At 37.2% G+C, this 19,392-nt stretch overlaps 1 protein-coding gene across 5 annotated transcripts in view; it reads right to left on the reverse strand.

Annotated features, from left to right (window-relative positions):
• The window catches only part of CCDC81 (coiled-coil domain containing 81), a 113,536-nt gene that overhangs the window by 89,593 nt on the left and 4,551 nt on the right, over positions 1-19,392 (reverse strand). For 4 of the 5 annotated variants that reach the window (XM_067038315.1, XM_067038314.1, XM_067038316.1 and 1 more), the window contains exons 1-2: positions 18,765-18,863; positions 1,017-1,202 (exon numbers count right to left, since the gene is read on the reverse strand). In XM_067038315.1, the coding sequence (XP_066894416.1) occupies positions 1,017-1,149 (133 nt within the window). In that variant the 5' untranslated portion in view covers positions 1,150-1,202; positions 18,765-18,863. Of the gene's footprint in view, positions 1-1,016; positions 1,203-18,764; positions 18,870-19,392 lie in introns of those variants that run through there. The other variant, XM_067038317.1, reaches the window with a different exon arrangement.

Genomic DNA, 19,392 nt, shown 5'->3' on the forward strand with positions numbered 1-19,392 from the left:
CAGAGCTTTTGCTCTTGCTATTCTCTCTGCCAAGAACACTCTCACCACCCCTCCACTCCCTATTCAACTGATCCATTTCACCTACTAAATTCTGAAACCTAGTAGGACGCTGTGGGGACTTCCCAGGGACAAAACCCCCACCCTCTGTGTCCCCTGCCTATTGCTTGTAGGAAAGCTTTAGCCTCCTAGGCCTTCCCCGAGTTCCAAAGAGCAAATTTAATCAGAGAAGTGAGAAAATGCAAAAACGAAGGAAAACAGTCAAGCAAGACAAAATAATAAGAGTTTAGCCATAGGGCTTCCCTGGTGGCGCAGTGGTTAAGAATCCGCCTGCCAATGCAGGGGGCACAGGTTCGAGCCCTGGTCCAGGAAGATCCCACATGCCATAGAGCAACTAAGCCCGTGTACCACAACTACTGAACCTGCGCTCTAGAGCCCACCAGCCACAACTACTGAAGCCTAAGCACCTAGAGCCTGTGCTCCGCAAGAAGAGAAGCCACCTCGATGAGAAGCCCACGCACTGCAAGGAAAAGTAGCCCCACTCGCCGCAACTAAAGAAAGCGCGCAGGGCTTCCCTGGTGGCGCAGTGATTGGGAGTCTGCCTGCCAATGCAGGGGACACGGGTTCGTGCCCCGGTCCGGGAGGATCCCACGTGCCGCAGAGCGGCTGGGCCCGTGAGCCATGGCCGCTGAGCCTGCGCGTCCGGAGCCTGTGCTCCGCAACAGTGAGAGGCCCGCGTACCGCAAAAAAAAAAAGAAAGAAAAGAAAGCCAGCTGTCAGCAACAAAGACCCAAGGCAGCCAAAAGTAAAATAAATAAATTTATAAAAACCAGCTGGCCCCTTTCTCTCATTAAAGAAGTCAATAAAGAAAGTGTATTTGGACGTCCAGCGTGAGGCTGCCAAGGCAACACGGCCCACTCAAGGCCCGCCAGAGACAAGGGATAGGGAAGAAAGTCTCCGCCTTGACCCCCAAGCAGGTAAAGGTTCATTCCCAGGGCCCACTGCCCCATGTCGCTTACCCTCCTTGCTCAGCGAAGGCAGCGTGTGCAGCACGTGCCTGTCTAGGTCCTGCGGGGAAGGGACGATGGTGTCCAACATCTCCAGTCTCCAGTTGGCTGGGTCTTCAAAGGGTCTCTTTTCTTCCTTCTTCATATGGAGTTTACACAAACGTGATTTTCCCACTCTCCTGGGAAATTTGGATGTGCCTTAAAAATAAAAATTACCAAATCTTGATTTCTTTCTTTTTTCTTTCTAAAAAATTTTTTTCTCGCTGTCTCTCCCCCACTCTGGCTCTACCGGAAACGCTCCCACTACAGGAACTCAGAGAGCTGTCTGGCACTTGAATCAGAAAGTGCAAATCCAAGCCCTCGAGACCACCAAGTGGCCCAGTGAGAGTGTATGCCCGAGCGCTGAGCAAGGTATGGGGACCGAGGGAGGGCAGGCCAGCCACGGGGAGGGAGGAGCACACGTGTGTTACGAGGCCACAAAGGCTTGCTCCGTTGCCAGGGAATCACAGTAGGGCCTCGGCCCCGCCCCCTTAGGTGGATCGGGTCCCAGGTGGCCCGGGTGATTCTGGGAAGAGATTGGGAAGTAACTTAATGTTTTTTAACTTTGTTTTTTCCTTACCCTCTTACCCTGAGCAGCAAAGAGACTTGGTCGCTTTTGTAATTACCTTGGACAAAATCTGGGAATAACCTTTTGCTCCGCGTGATGGACTTTTGAGTCTCTGGGTCTGTTTGAGGGTTTGAGTGAGCCGGAATTTGTTTCTCGGGTTTGATTTTTCCTAGGCTCCCCTCATAGGAAATGGAGGGCAGGAGGTTTGGGGAGGGAGTTGACTTTTTTTTTTTTTCATTACAGGCATTTTTCCCCCTTCCTTTTACACTTAACCAATCTCATCCTGTAGAATTGTTTTCATACTCTCTCCTCTGCTGATAATGAATTATCACAAAGCAAACACACCCATGTAAACCCCATCCAGATCAAGAAATAGAACTCCATCAGTACCAAAGAAACGCACTTCATTCCCCCACCAGGCATTATTCCAACAAATACTATAAATTAGTTTTACCTGTGTTTGAACTTTTGGAATCATACAGTATGTATTCTTCTGTGTGTGGCTCTATCACTAAACGTTGTGAGATTTCTCCGTGGTTTCTGCAGTAGCAATTTGTTCATTTTCAATGTTGCATGTTATTCCTTTGTGTGACTATGGCACTATTTATCCATTCCTCTGTTGAGGGGATGTGAGTTGTTTCCATTTGGAGCCATTAGGAATAATGTTGCTGCAAACATTCTTGAACACAATTTTTGATGCACATATATACCCATTTCTGATATGTATATAACTAGAGTAGATGACTGGGTCATGAGAAATGCAGATTTTAACAAATAATGCCAAGCAGATTTCTAAAGTGGTTGTCCCAATGGTGGGGGGGAAGAACTTCTGGCATGTAGTGTGGGCAGACCAGAGATGCTCTGCAGCCTGCAATGCACAGGGAAGTCCTGCACAGTGAAAATTGTTCCACATTCTGCACCATTTTTCATATCTCATCAGACTTCCATGTAAGAAGGAAAAAAAAAAAAGGCTGCTTATGAGCCTAGAAAAAAATCCACTTTACATGTAAATACAAAGAAATTTTTGTTCAATTTCAATATCACTTAATTTCCTAAGAATTTAAAACCCAAGTAAATTGGGGGGAGACTATGCTCTTTTTCAGGATTTAAGAAGAATTCTTCAGTTAGTAAAATTATAGGAAAAATTATAGGAAAAAATTATAGGAAAATTATATCATCACCATCAATTAGGCTGGTGGTAGCTGAGTAGCCAACACACCTGAACTAAGCTGCATTTGTAGCTGTTGCATCCAAAGTGATTCTTCCTATAGATAAAGCATGTGGTAACTTTATTTGCCTTCCAGCATAGTCATGCCTGGACATATACGTGTTAAACTATGTATTATTTTACTATACAGTACTTACCTTTAATTTCTGTACTAGAGTTATGACTTTATATTCATTTTAAATGGTATGCTGTATTATATGGTGTATTATCCATAAACCTCATTTCAGGATAATAAGAAGGCATTACAAAATATTTGTTATAAAAAAGAGGGCTTCCCTGGTGGCGCAGTGGTTAAGAATCCGCCTGCCAATGCAAGGGACACTGGTTCGAACCCTGGTCTGGGAAGATCCCACATGCCTCGGAGTAACTAAGTCCGTGAGCCACAACTACTGAGCCTGCGCTCTACAGACCGTGAGCCACAAGTACTGAGCCCGCGTGCCTAGAGCCCGTGCTCCACAACAAGAGAAGCCACAACGAGAAGCCAGCACAACACAACGAAGAGTAGCCCCAACTAGAGAAAGCCCGCACGCAGCAACGAAAACCCAATGCAGTCAAAAATAAATTAATTAATTAATTTAAAAAAATTTTTTTAATTAATAAAAAGAAGAATTGTTCTATCTAATAAAACTGAGAACCTCTGTGCTAGAAAATGGCAAGCTCTATAACTCAGCCTCTTTCTCTCTCTACCTTGATTACTAAGAAGCTCAGAACTAAGTTCTGGGCCTTTCTTAAGCTAGTTTCTTGGAAAAATAAGTTCCCCTCACCCTCCCTTTTACCATCTGCCTTTTGCCCTTTAGTCTACTGATGGTGTTGTGTCTTGAAGCACTTGTCCTTGCAGCATAGATGTCTCAAATCTTTTGGGGAAATAAGCAGAGAAGATTGCTAAATGGATCGGCAACAAGCAAAGGGCAAACTCTTCTGTGACATTTGTCTGAACAGTTGCCCAGCCAGCTATTTTTAGTGGCAATATCAGCATTATTGTTCTATCTTAAGATAATAATGGAATTGTAAAAATATATTAGTTTCCTAGAATAACAGATTAGATTTTGAGTGAATTATGGTGATGACAATTTTAGTCTCTAGAAAAGCTGTCTTCAGTTTCAGAAGATGGTTATGAATGACTGCTAATTATTAGTGAATTGTAGATGGCCAAAGGAGGATCTACAAAAGATAAAGACAAAGACCTTTCTTTCAAGGTCATCTTTTCCTTTTGTCAAAGGTCTCTTGACAAAAGAGGCTGTGGAAACACACACACATGATCCTGTGTTTACTAGCAACTTCCAATGAGTTGTGCATGTCCTGAAACTACATACTCTTCAGCTGAAAATAAAGCTTGAGCAAACTGTGCAAGTCCACTGCTAATAATTCACTCTTTGGATATACCTGCATGATACATTAAAAATAAAAATGTGTATGCAACATTGTTTGTAATGCTAAATCTTAGAATTAGCCTAAGATAACCAGCATAAGGAACTAATAAAATTATAAATCTGTACTTTGAAATACATTTTTAAGAGTTTGCTTAAAAGAAAGATTACATTTATGTGCTGATATTTTAAAAGTTTCAAGATTATTAAGTAAAAACCTGTTGCAGAATAGTATTTATAATATGATCCTATTTGTTCCAAAAACACATATATATGTAATTATATATGCATATTGATATATATGTTAGTAAATACATAGAATATTTGAGAAAAGATACACAAAAAATATTAACAATGGTTATTTTTGGATACCGTGAAATTGTGTGTAGAAGTACAAGAGTTCAGAGAACCTTTCACTTTTCTCTTTTATTTACTGTTTACCAAGAACATGGATTACTTTAATAATATTTTAGAGATAATTTACCAAAGAAAGAGAGACAGAGAGAGAGAGGTACAGGCAGAGTGCAGAGATTCATGTAAACACTGAAACAAACAAACTGGGCCAAAGTTTTCCAAAGTACTTCAATGTACATATACTTTTCTGCAAGCTCCAACTTGCCTTGCAAAACCCACACTGAATGAGCAGTTGCTTTTACTCAGGTCCCAAAGCATACACAATACTCAGTGGCTCACGGGAATAAAACACAGACCCACTAGGGCATGGACTTGAGGATATGGGGAGGGGGAAGGGTAAGCTGTGATGAAGTGAGAGAGTGGCATGGACATATATACACTACCCAACGTAGGGTGGATAGCTAGTGGGGAAGCAGCTGCATGGCACAGGGAGATCAGCTAGGTGGTTTGTGACCACCTAGAGGGGTGGGATAAGGAGGGTGGGAGGGAGGGAGACGCAAGAGGGAGGGGATATGGGAACATATATATATGTATAGCTGATTCACTTTGTTGTAAAGCAGAAACTAACACACCATTGTAAAGCAATTATACTCCAATAAAGATGTTAAAAAAAAATTCAGTGGCTCATATTCAGGGCAACTTAGAAACCTATTGAAAAAGAAAACATTTACAATACAATTTAAAATGCTGACAACACCAAATGCTGGCAAGGATGTAAAAAAACATACATTGCTTGTGGAGGTTAAAAAGGTACAACCACCTCTGAAAATTAGCAGTTTCTTAGGAATTTAAACATACACTTACCACATGACCCAGCAACTCCACTTTTAGACATTTACCCAAGAGAAAAGAAATTTATGTCCACACAAAACTTGTCCACAAATGTACATAGCAACTTTATTCATAATAGCCAAAAGCTAAGTACAACCCCAAATGTTCATCAACAGAAGAATGGATAAACCAGTTATACAATGTAATACAATGGAATACTAATCCACTGACACATACAGTAACATGGATGAATCTCAAAAACATGTTGAATGAAAGATGCCAGACACAAAAAAGTACATTCTATATCATTTCATTTTTTTGAAGTTCAAGACAGATCAAACCACTCTACAGTAATAGAAATCAGAGCAGTAGTTGGTTATGAATGGTAAGGATTCACTGCAATGTGACACAAGGGAACTTTCTGGAGTGATGGAAATGTTCAATATCTTGACTGCGGTGTTGGTTCCAGATGTACATTTTTGGCAAAACTTACAGAATTGTACACTTAAAACATGTGCATTTCACTGACTGCAAGTCTGACCCCAATTTTTAAAAATGTAAATACAGACACTATTTTCACTGAAAAAAAAAATACATACTCTTGTTTTAATATTACACAGCACCAGAATAAAAATCTGCAATAAATAATTTAATCCATATCTATTGAATATCTAATTTGTATCAAGCACTTTGCTATTTGCTAAGAGAAATACAGCAGTAGAAAATCCCTACTGCAATGCATTCACAATTTATATACAATTCATTCACATTTAATAAATATTTATTGAAGATGGTTCTAAAAGCAGGATTTGGTTCCAAAGACAAAGCATAAATTGAAAACTGAATATGGGCAAAATTACTCTAGAAATACCTTTTTAGGAAAGTACCATGTTGGAGACCCATATACCACCTCTGGGTTCATAAACCCAATACAGCCAGTCTTTCTCTCCAGCATTGGATCAGATCACTTTCTTCAGGTGAGCATGTAATGAAGCAGTTGGCTGGTGATTAGGAAAGCAGTCTTGTTTGAAAAATTCAACCCAATAGTAGAATTGAACTCAGCATGGTGAGATGCTTACACTATGACAGGTACTTGGGAACTGAGACAGATTGGAAATTACCAGATGTGGGACTTCACAGTGCTTAAGAATCTGCCTGCCAATACAGGGGACACAGGTTCAAGCCCTGGTCTGGGAAGATCCCACATGCTGCGGAGCAATGAAGCCCGTGTACCATAACTACTGAGCCTGCGCTCTAGAGCCCGCAAGCCACAAATAGAGTCCACATGCCACAGCTACTGAAGCCCACATGCCTAGAGACCATGCTCTGCAACAAAAGAAGCCACTGCAATGAGAAGCCCACGCACCACAATGAAGAGAAGCCCCCACTCACCGCAACTAGAGAAAGCCCGTGTGCAGCAATGAAGACCCAACACAGCCAAAAATAAAAATAAATAAATTTATATTTAAAAAAATAGAATGAATGTCCTTATACATTTTAAAAAAAGAAAGAAAATTACCAGATGTATATCTTCAACCCCTTGCTAACTCAAGGGTTTATGGTGCCTTTGTAGTATGTCAAGTTAGCTAAGATGGAACTGCATTTCTCAGAATCCCCTTCCCTGTATGACTCTAGGTTAGGGTTAGTTAAAAGAGAAATTTAGTATGACTCTAGGTTAGGGTTAGTTAAAAGAGAAATTTATGTGAGACTTGGAAGGCAGAAGTAAAGCAGAAGACTTGTTTTGCTCTGAAAATCATGTTAGGGCCAGGCACTAATCATGGCGGCTCACCATGTTGGCATGGGCAAGCAGCCTGTCCTGCAGCTCTCCAGCTCCCACCAGGTCTCTCCTTCAGCTTTTCTGAATCCTCAACTGGGTGCATGTTCAACAGTGTGGCCAAAGGTACCACGTTATCCTACAGGTCATTCATATCACTGAAGTTGGATGCAATGAGAGACACATGCAGGTTCCACTTTGTCCCTGTGGTCCCAGCTTGTCCTCACCAGTTCCAATCTTTCCTTACTCTATCCCATTTTATGACCACTTTCCTTCCTGACTGCTGCCCTGCTGACTTTAGGCCCAACACCAGACACAGTCTGCTTAAGCAGCTCTTACATAATTGTAAGAGCTAATGCCCATGATAAATCCCATATTTTCTATCATTTATAGAGGTTCTGTTTCTTTGATTTAACTCTAACTGATAAAGGACTGGTGGTTAAAACTGAAATATTTAAATCAAATTATTCTTTTTCAGCTTTACATAGACTTGAATTCACATAAATTAAGCGCTTATGCACTGCAACTCTATTGTAAAGCTATGTTTAACTCTCATGTTAGAGGTATAAAGACAATGTAATAGGAGTACAAGGGGAGGGAGGTTACTTCTGAGATGATTGGTCTGAATGCTTAGTAAAGAGGTTTGGGATTTACATGGAAGGTGTAGATGGTTCCTGAAGGCTCTGGAATAAGAGGATGACTTGATCACTCACACAGACTATTATATTCTTCAGTACTATATTAAAATGGAGTTGGTATTTCATTACATGGCATAAAGAATCCATATGTCAGAAGGCAACTAAACAGTTGATCCTCAAACAGCACGAGTTTGAACTGCCCGGGTCCACTTGCATGCCGATTTTTTTCACTAAACACATCCTATAGTACTACAGATCCTGGGATAGTTGAATCCACAGATGCAGAACAGCAGATATGGGGGTGGGGTGGGGGCTGAGAGCCAACTGTAAAGTTATAGGGGGATTTTCCACTGCAGGGAGCATTGGCACTCCAAACCTCACCCTCTCCCCATTGTTCAAGGGTCAACTGCAATCAGAGAAATTTCTGAGAGAGATGAGGAGAAGCTACCAAACAACTAAAACGATAAGTGCTAGTCTTGGGAAGACTGGCCCCAGAATGATTAATGTCATTGGGAGTGACTGCTATTTATAAACTTTTGACAGACAAAATGGCAAAGATGTAACACAACTGACCAAAGATAAATTAGATAATATGACAAATGAGAATACTTTAAGACTAAGCTATAGAATGATATCCCAAGGGAGAAATGTAGGAAAATTCATCAAGTCAGACTATTTAAAAAGAAAATATTTCAAGCAATAGATAGCACACTGTCACCATTCTACCTGGCCTATCTGCGGGATAAAAGTCATACAATAGGACTCTCCCATGTTTAACAGATGTGACCTCAATGAATAATAAATATGATAATGATACCCATGTATATAATATTATCTATTTATGAATATTAAGTTAATATTTATGCTATACTCATCTGACCTGTCATTCTTATAAACATTTTGCACCTTTTTTTCCATTTCACACAAGCTAAAATAAAAAATTTTGCAATTGAAGGCCTGAGTTTATACCTGAAGTTAGCATAAATAATTGTATGACTGAAAAAAATGTTAATACTTCAGAGCTTCAGTTTTTCATTCATAAAATAGGAATAAAGATGATAAATGCTAATAGAGGAAATTCCAGTATGCTTAAAGAAACAATGGGAAAAGTATTTAAAAAATTAAAATTTAATTTAATTTAATTTAATTTTTAAAAAAATTAAATTAAATTAAAAAAATTAAAATAAATTTTAAAAAGTATTTTAAAAATGTTGGCTTCCAAAAATACTAAACTCGCAGTTACTCACCCAATTTTACCATTATATTGTACCATTCTGCATACCAAAACAAAATGTAATTTCTATAGACAAAAGAATACTTCTTGGCTGTTTTTTAAATGGAGACTACTGATAAATGAACATACTCTGAAAAGAACTGAAATGTAGTTGATTTTGGCATTGTGTGATAAATTGGTCAGCCAACTCACTCCACACAATACACAAAGATTAACTGAAAATGGATCATAGACCTAAATCTAAAAGTAAAAACTATAAGACTTCTAGAATAAAATGTAAGAGAAAATCTTGCAATCTTGGGGTTTAGCAAATATTTCTTAGAACATAAAAAGCATTAATAATAAAAGTTTAAAATTTCATAAATGGGACTTTATTAAAATTAAAAACTTTTACTCTTCAAAAGACAACATTATGAAATGAAAAGGAAAGACATAACAGGAAAAAAATATTCACAGTGCAAATATCTGACAACTGGTATACAGAATATATATATATATATATATATATATATATATTTTTTTTTTTTTTTTTTTTTTTTATGCGGGCCTCTCACTGTTGTGGCTTCTCCCGTTGTGGAGCACGGGCTCCGGACGCGCAGGCTCAGCGGCCATGGCTCACGGGCCCAGCCGCTCCGTGGCACGTGGGATCTTCCCAGACCGGGACACGAACCCGTGTGCCCTGCATTGGCAGGCGGACTCTCAACCACTGCGCCACCAGGGAAGCCCAAGAATATATATTTTTAAAATATTCCTAAAACTCAATAATAAGAAGACAGCTCAATTTTTTAAATGGGCAAAATGTTTGAACATATATTTTACAAAAGTAGATATACAAATGGCCAATAAGCAGATGAAAAGATTCTCAAAATAACTGGTTATTAGGGAAACACATATTAAAACCACAATGAGATACCACTGCAACATTAGAATGGCTACAATTAAAAAGGCTGATAACAGAAGTGTTGATGAAGATATGGAGTAATTAGAACTTATATTCTGCAGGTAAGAATGTCATGTGGTTCAATGTACTTTGAAAAACTGTCCCTTTCTTACAAAGTTAAATATACATCTACCATATGACTTATCCACTCTGGTTCTAAGCATTCAACAGGAAAAAATAAAAACATATGTTCACACAAACTCTTATACATAAATATTCACAGCAGCTTTATTCACAATAGCCAAAACTGTGAAATGACCCATATGTCCATTAAATGGTAAATAAATAAACAACAGGTAGTATATCCATACAATGTAACACTATTCAGTAATAGAAAGGAATGAACTACTGGTATAGGCAACAACACTGATGAACCTCAAAATCATTATATTGATTGATAGAAACCAGATACAAAGAATACATACTGTGTGAATCCATTTGTATAAAATTCTAGAAAATGCAAACTAATTTAGAGGGATCAAGCAATTCAGTAACTGGCTGGGGCCAGGATCAGAAGCAGAGATGAATTGCAAATGGGCATGAGAAATCTTTTGGGGGTAATGAAGATATTCAGTATCTTGAGTATGGTAATACTTTCACAGTAGTATACAACTGTCAAAACTCATCAAAATGTACTCTTTAAATAGGTATAGTTTGTTGTACATAAAATATATCTCAATGAGGGTTTTTTAATAAGAAATAGCCCAGAGTTCTGGGATAGGTAAGCTTATATAAATAATTCATAAGTAAACTCAAAATAAAGAACTCATTGGGGGATCTTAAAGCAGACAGAAAACAAAACAGCATATGTCAGGATTAATGAACTTGAAGAAATTATCCAAATTGAACCTCAAAAAGGAAAATGGGTAAAAAGAACCTCACATAGTATGAGAAATGTTAGACAAATAAGTTCTAGGAAGAGAGAATGAGAAAGATGTAGTTATTTAAGAAACAATGGGGACTTCCCTAGTGGCACAGTTGTTAAGAATCTGCCTGCCAATGCAGGGGACACAGGTTCGAGCCCTGGTCCAGGAAGATCCCACATGCCGCAGAGCAACTAAGCCCGTGCGCCGTAACTACTGAGCCTGCGCTCTGGAACCCGCAAGCCACAACTACTGAGCCCATGTGCCACAACTACTGAAGCCCGTGTGCCTAGAGCCTGTGCTCCACAACAAGAGAAGCCACCGCAATGAGAAGCCCACGCACTGCACTGAAGAGTAGCTCCTGATTGCTGCAACTAGAGAAAGCCCGCATGCAGGAATGAACACCCAACACAGCCAAATAAATAAATAAAAGAAAATTTTAAAAAAAAGAAACAATGGCTGAGAAATAACCAAACTGGTGAAAGACATTAACCACAGCTCCAAGGTTAAGGATAAATACACGGAAACCACACCTGATGAAACTAAAGCTAAAAAGACAACCTTAAAAGCATCAGTCAAAAAAGACAATAGCAAGAAATACCACTGATTTCACAACAAAAACATCAAAGCACAAAACAATGGAGTGGTAGCTTTAAAGTGCTGAAAGAAAAAACTGCCAAACTAGAATACTATACCTAGGAAATATCCTTCAAAATCAAAAACAGGGCTTCCCTGGTGGCGCAGTGGTTGAGAATCTGCCTGCCGATGCAGGGGACACGGGTTCGTGCCCCGGTCCGGAAAGATCCCACATGCTGCAGAGCGGCTGGGCCCGTGAGCCATGGCCGCTGAGCCTGTGCGTCCAGAGCCTGCGCTCCGCAATGGGAGAGGCCACAACAGTGAGAGGCCCGCATACCACAAAAAAAAAAAAAAAAAAAAAAAAAAATCAAAAACAAAATTTCAAAAGTTTCTCAGATAAAATCTAAGAGAAAAAAATGAGGATGTACTTCTGATGAAAGGAAAATTATCCCATGAAAGTTCAGGAAGGAATGAACAGCCCTAGGGAGGATAAATTAATGGAAAAAAATAGAAGATTACTGACTGTTAATGGAAGCAATTAATAGCTATATCATCTGAGGTTTATAGCATGTAGAAATAAAATATATGACAAGAAAATCAAACTAAGGCATCAGGCAAGAAAGGAATCCCTGAGAGATGGGAAATAGATCAGGTAAATTCAACTATAGCCCCAGCTAACCTCCTGCAGGAAGTTTTCAAGCCACAGTGCAGAAAGGGGAGAGAGTCACAAAAAGAGAGAGATACAGAGATCTTTAGAGGATCCCCTGAACTATTCAGTTGAGTACTGACTAGCAAATGCATGTGAGAAAACTCCCCAAGTCCAGGAAAAGGACCAACCAAAAGGAACAGAGAGAACAGTGTCCACAGATCACACAGGCCCAGGAAAAGTACCTGTTCCCAACAGTCAGAGTAGAAAACTTCATCATTCATGGGGAACTGGGTAGAGTAGTAAGAGTCTTGCCTCAATACTGGGGAAAATTAACCCTGGACTAAATGCTGCTCTGGTTCTGCCCAAAAAAGCTCAAAAGGAAGACCCCAAAGAGTTAATCTGTTTCAAAGTAACTTAACTGCCTCCCAGAACAAAACTCAGTATTTGTAGGAATACAAAAGTCTCAAGCATCAAACAAGGTAAAATTTACAATGTTTAACATCCAGTAAAAAATTATCAGGCATGAAAGGAAGCAGGAAAATATTGATATTATCCATAATGAGGCCAAAAATCACATAACTGAAACTGACCCAGAAGTGACAAAATAGTAGAATTAGTAGACAAGGACATTAAAAGTTATTTTTTTAATATTTCATATGTTCAAGAAGATAGAACATGTTAAGTAGTGACATTGGTGATTTAAAAAACAAGACTCAATGTAAACTTCTAGAGATAAAAATTACAATGCCTGAGATGAAAAATATATTGGATGGGATTAGTGGCAGAAGAAAGATTGGTGAATTTGAAGACATAGCCAAAAAAAAAAAAAAAAATCCATAATGAAGTACAGAGAGAAAAAAGCTGGAAAAAAAAAGTGAACAGGGTACCAGTGAGCTGTAGGACAACCTCAAGCAGAAAAATATAACTGGAATCCATGAATGAGAAGAAAGGTAGGGACATAAAAAAATATTTTAAGAAATAATTAGCAGTTTTTTTCCAAATTTAACAAAGATGATATACCCACAGATCCAAGAAGCTCAGTGAACATCAAGCACAAGAAACAAAGAAATTTACACTGGGGTATATCATATTCAAATTACTTAAAACCAATGACAAAGAGAAAACTTAAAAGCCGCCAAAGAGAAAAGACTACTTACAACAAATAACGATAAGTATGACAGTAAATTTCTTGTTGGAAACAATGTAAGTTAGAAGACAATACAAGTTAAAGTAATGTCTTTAAAATGCTAAAACCAAAATCTGTCAACCTAAAATATTTTACCCATCAAAAATAACTTTCAAAAATTAAGCAACTATAAAAACTTTTTTCAGAGATACAAAAGTTAAAAGAATCCTCACTAGAAAACCTGCACCACAAGAAATATTAAAGAAAGTCCTTCAATACCAGATGGAAACCTGAATTTGTACAAAGGAATGAAGAGCACAAGAAATGGTAACTACATGGGTACACATAAAGACTTTTTTCTTATTATTTAAATCTCTTTAAAAGGCAGTCAGTTGGAGAGAATTCTGGGAAGATGGTGGAGTAGGAAGCACCAGAAATCTGTCTCCTCACTTAGACAATGCAGAATCTATCTCAGAATCTATCTCTATTTTGGAACTCTGGAGTCTATTAAATGCTTGCATCTACCAGGTGAAGGCTTGGACGGTAAAATGCAGTTAATTTTCGTCAATTTCAGCTCTTAGCACAGTAGTTGCTATCTACACCCCACTCCCATCCCATAGAAGGCACCTGTGTTCCTGCAGCAGTCAGGGTGGGCAAAAAGGAACCTGTCCTCCAAAAATCAGTGCTCTGTTCTCTGACCCACTGATTGCTGCTTCTGATCACAAAGGTGCTGACAAAGAGGCAACCAATCATTGTTACACCTCCTCCCCCACCCCACTGTTACAAGCCACTCTCCCTCCAGGTGAAGTGACTTCCACGAGATTTAAGGGCAAGAACTCTGTTCCCCCTCTTCATTTTTCTCTTTTTCCCCTTTTGGGAGCCATGCATTAAAGACTAGGACATTCAAAGGCAACTGCAAATATGGGGGAAATCAGCAAGTCACTACACATGCCCAGGGAAAAGCAAACACTCAGAAAAGACCTTAGAAGATCTTAAGTTTTCTCCTCAGGCTGATTCTTGGCACAGAAACAGCCTACAAGAAAAAAAAAAAAAAAAAAAAACAATTCACAAAAACAAAACCCAGCAAACTCTGATAAAAGAGGAGAATCTGATTTCCAGAGTTACCACTGTATTAGATTCAGTATCCAATTTCCAACAACAACAACAACAAAATCACAAGGCATACAAAGACACAGGAAAGTATGGCCCATTGAAAGGGAAAAATAAATCAACAGAAACTGTCCCTGAAAAGATGTTATGGCAGATAAACTAGACAAAGACTTTAAATTAACTGTCTTAAAGATGCCCAAAGAACTAAAGAAAGACATAGAGGAAGTCTAGAAAACAATGTATGAACAAAATGGAAATATCAATAAAGAGATAGAAAAGCTAAAAAGAAACCAAAAATATTCTGGAGCTGAAAAGTAAAATAACTAAAATGAAAAATTCACTATGGTGATTCAAAGGTAGATTTAAACAGGCAGAAGAAAGAATCGGTGAGGTTGAAGACAGTACAATGGAAATTATTGAGTCTGAGTAACAGAAAGAAAAAAAGATTGAAGAAAAGTAAACAGAACCTAACAGACTTGTGGGACATCTTCAAGCAGAACATCATATGCATTTTGGAAGTCCCAGGAGGAGAAGAGAGAGAGAAAGGGGCAGAGAGAATATTTAAAGAAATAATGGCTAAGAACTTCCCAAATTTGATGAAAGACATGAATATAAGCATACAAGAAACTCAACAAACTCCAAGTTGGATGAACTGGAAGAGACCCGCTCTGAGACACAATGTAATCAAACTTTTGAAAAACAAAGACAAAGATAGAATCTTGAAAGCAACAAGAGAGAGGTGACACATCACATACAGGGGATTCTCAATAAAATTAAAAGAGTTTCCATCAGAAACTTTGGAGGCCAAAAAGCAGTGGGTCAATATATTCAAACTGCTAAAAGAAAGAAAAAACAAACAAAAATCAACCAAGAATCCTTTAACTGGCAAAATGGTCCTTCAAAAGTGAGGGAGAGGGAACTCTCCAGCAGTCCAGTGGTTAGGCCTTGCGCTTTCACTGTCAAGGGCCCAGGTTCAATCACTGGTTGTAGAACTGAGATCCCACAAGCTGTGCAGTGCAGAAAAAAAAAAAAAAAAAAAAAAAAGAGGGCAAAATCAAGATATTCCCAGATAAACAAAAGCTGAGGAAGTTTATTACCTTTAGACCTGCCCTGCTAAAATGAATCTTGCAAATTGAAATGAAAGGACATTTGAAGTAACTCAAGGCCATATGAAGAAATAAAGATCTCAGTAAAGGTAAATACATGGGCAATTATACAACATAGTACTATTGTAACAACAGTTTGTGATTTCACTTTTAGTTTTCTACATAATTTAACAGACTGATACTTCCTTTAGAAAGGAAATTGACTGTCTATAGCAAAAATTATAACAATGTATTGCAGGGTTTATAAAATATATGAAAGTAAAATGTATGTCAACAATAGCACAAAGGCTGGAAGGGGGAAATGGAATTATACACTTGTAAGGTTCTTATACTATACGTGAAGTGGTATGTTATCATTTGAAGATAGACTGTGATAGGTTAAATATGTATACTATAAACCCTGTACTTAACCACTAAAATAATACAACAAAGGATTATCACAAGTAAGCCCCCCAAAATGGAATTTAAAAATCAGTTAATCCAAAAGAAGGCAGAAGAAGAGAACAAAGGAAACAAAAACCAGGTAAGACAAATAGAAAACAGCAGGATGGTAGATTTAAACCCAACCATACCATATTGATAATCATGTTAAACATAATCTAAGTCATCTAAACACCCCTAATAAAAAGGCAGAGATTGTCAGGTTAGTTAAAAAGCAAGACCCCACTATAGGTTGCTTACCAGAAACACATTTGGAATATAAACAAATAGGAACAAACTAAACGGTTGGCAAAAAGTACACCACGCTAACACCAATCGACAGAAAACTGCAGTGGTTATATTAACATCAGACAAGTTAGATTCCAGAGCAAAGGATGTTACCAGAGATAAACAGTGTCATTTCATAATGATAAAGGGGTCAATTTATGAACAAGACATAAAAATCCTAATTTTTATATCCTAATTATTCTATTACTTTTATGCTCTTAATAACAGAGCTTCAAAATACATGAAGCAAAAACTAAGTTGAGGATTACCAGTTTTTAATTTTCTTAATATAAAGACATATCTATAGCTTATTATTTTAATATAAACTCTTAATTCATCACTTAAGATATAATAACATTTATCTTGAAAAAGGAAATTACCCATGACTAAAATCTGATCCATTGACCCAAAACAAATTACTTCCAGATTTTTAAAAAACTTTTCCACAAAAAAATAGCAGACCCATATGGCTTTAATGGTGAATTCTTCCAAATATTTAAGGGCAAAATAACACCAAATTTACAAAAACTCTTCCAAAGAATAGAAAAACAGGGAATACTTTTGATCTCACTTTTTTAAGACCAGTAAAACATTAATATCAAACCTAAAAAGGACATTACAAAAAAGAAAAATTACAGGCCAGTGTCTCCTTTGAATGTAGATGTAAAAATCCTAACAAATATTAATAAATAGGATTCCAGGGATATAAAAAAATACATAATGCATCATAACCAAAAGGGGTTTATTCCAGGAATAAAAGGACAGTTTAACATTTTAAAATTCCATCAGTGTAATTCACAACAATAACAGAATTTTAAAAATAGGGGGAAAGCACAATCATTTCAATAGATGAAGAAAGCACATTTGATAAAACTAAACATGCAGTCACGATTTCAGGGGGAAAAAATACTCAAAAAGTAGAAATGAAAGGAAAAATCTTTTATTTTTAAAAGGTTATCCAGTAATAAAACACTACAGCTAAATCATTCTCAGTGGTACAATAGTCAAAGCTTTCTCCCCAACAAAATGAGGATGTCCACTACCACAGCTTTTATTCACCATTGTGCTAGAGGCCCTAGACAGTGCTAAAAGACTAGAAAGAAATAAAAGGTACACTACTGGAAACACAAAGTACAATTTTCATTTACGTATTACATGATTGTAAAAATAGAAAAACTGAAAATATATGAACTGTTAAAGTCAATAGTGAATTTAGCAACAAGCTCTCTAGATATGAGGTTAACATATAAAAAAGATATTTCTATATACTAGCAAGAAACTATCAGAAAATGAAATTTTTAAAAATACCACTTATAGTAGAATGAAAAAAATCAAATATCTAGAAACAAGTTTAAGAAAAGTTCCATAAAGCTAATATTGAAAACTACAAAATATTGCAAGTTTGTACTATAGAAAGAAATTAAAGATGACCTAAATAAATGGAGAGCTACATCATGTTTATGAATCAAAAGGCTGAATATTGATTTCAGTTTCCCCCAATTTGACATGTGGATTCAATGTAAATGCAACCAAAAGCCCAGCATGAATAGTTGGTGCATATTGACAGGCTGAATCTTAAATTTATATGGAAATACAAAGAACCTAAAATAGCCAAGATAATCTTAAAGATGAATAAAATTGGAGAACTTATACTATCAGAGTTTCAAAACTAATTATAAAGCTGCAGTATTTTAGAGCAAGGATAGACAAATAGACCAATGTAACAAAACAGAGTTCAGAAATACACCTATACCTATAGAGTCACTTGGTTTATGACAAAAGTATCACTGCAATTCAGCAGGGAAATGATAGTCTTCTTCATTAAAAGGCTCTTCAACAATTTCATATTCATATAGGAAAAGCAATAAACCCTACCTCACATCAAACCCCAAAATTAATTCAAGGTAGATCATAGATTTAAGCATGAAAGCTAAAAAAATAAAGCTCTAGAAGAAAATTCAGGAGAGCAACTTGACAATTTTGGGGTAGGTAAAGATTTCTTAAACATGACAGAAAAAGCACAAACTTTTAAAGACAAAATTGATAAATTTGACTTCATTAAAATTGAGAACTTCTATCATCAGAACACATCAGCAGAAAGTTGAATAGGCAAATCACAAACTGAGAAAATATATTTGTAATACATATATCTGATATATCTGATAAAGGATTATATCCATAATATTTATATAAAGAACTCTACAGATCAATAAGAAAGCTTTTAAATTTGGCAAAATACTTGAACAGGCACTTCTTAAAAAAGGAAGCTAAACATACATCTACCTTATGATGCAGCAGTTTCACTCCTAAGTATATCCTCCCTCAAATAACATATTGAGTGCAAATGTCTGTAAAAACTTGTATAAGAATGTTTATAGCAGCTTTACTCCTAATAGCCAAAAACTAGCAGCAACCTAAACATCCATTAACAGGTTAATGGATGGATAAACAAATTGTGGTATCTTCATACAAAGGAATATGATAACAATAAAAAAAGAAGAAACTACTGACATGAACAACATAGATAAATCTTCAAAATATTATGGTGAGCAAAAAAAGAAGAACGCAAGAATACCAACTATAGATTACATTTATATGAAGCTGAAGGACCAGCAAATTAATTTATGTGATTGAATTCAGAAAACCTACCTCTGGGAGATGGGGTATCAACCGGAAGGTAGCACCAAGAGTTTCCTTGGGGGCTGAAAATGTTCTGTATCTTGATCTGGGTGGTGATTACACAGGTATATACACCTGTAAAAACACATACATGCTTAATATTTATTTTACTATAGGCAAATTAAACTCTAATTTTAAAAAAAAGTATGGACCAGCAATGCACATATTATTTGGCACATTGCATGCACAGCCTTTGCACAGCATGTTCTTTGGTATCAGGGAATTTAAAAGTTAAATCTTCTTAATCCCATCTAGGGACACAATATAGCATAGTGGTTAAGAGTTTGGGATTGACCTAGTGGTGCAGTGGTTTAGAATCTGCCTGCCAGATGAATGGATAAAGAAGATGTGGCACATATATAAAATGGAATATTACTTAGCCGTAAAAAGAAATGAAATTGAGTTATTTGTAGTGAGGTGGGTGGACCTAGAGTCTGTCATACAGAGTGAAGTAAGTCAGAAAGAGAAAAACAAATACCATATACTAACACATATATATGGAATCTAAAAAAAAAAAAAAAAAAAAAGGTTCGGAAGAACCTAGGTGCAGGACAGGAATAAAGACGCAGACGTAGAGAATGGACTTGAGGACACAGGG

The sequence above is a fragment of the Kogia breviceps genome, chromosome 7 (genome assembly GCF_026419965.1).
Source record: "Kogia breviceps isolate mKogBre1 chromosome 7, mKogBre1 haplotype 1, whole genome shotgun sequence".
Lineage (NCBI taxonomy): Eukaryota > Metazoa > Chordata > Mammalia > Artiodactyla > Physeteridae > Kogia > Kogia breviceps.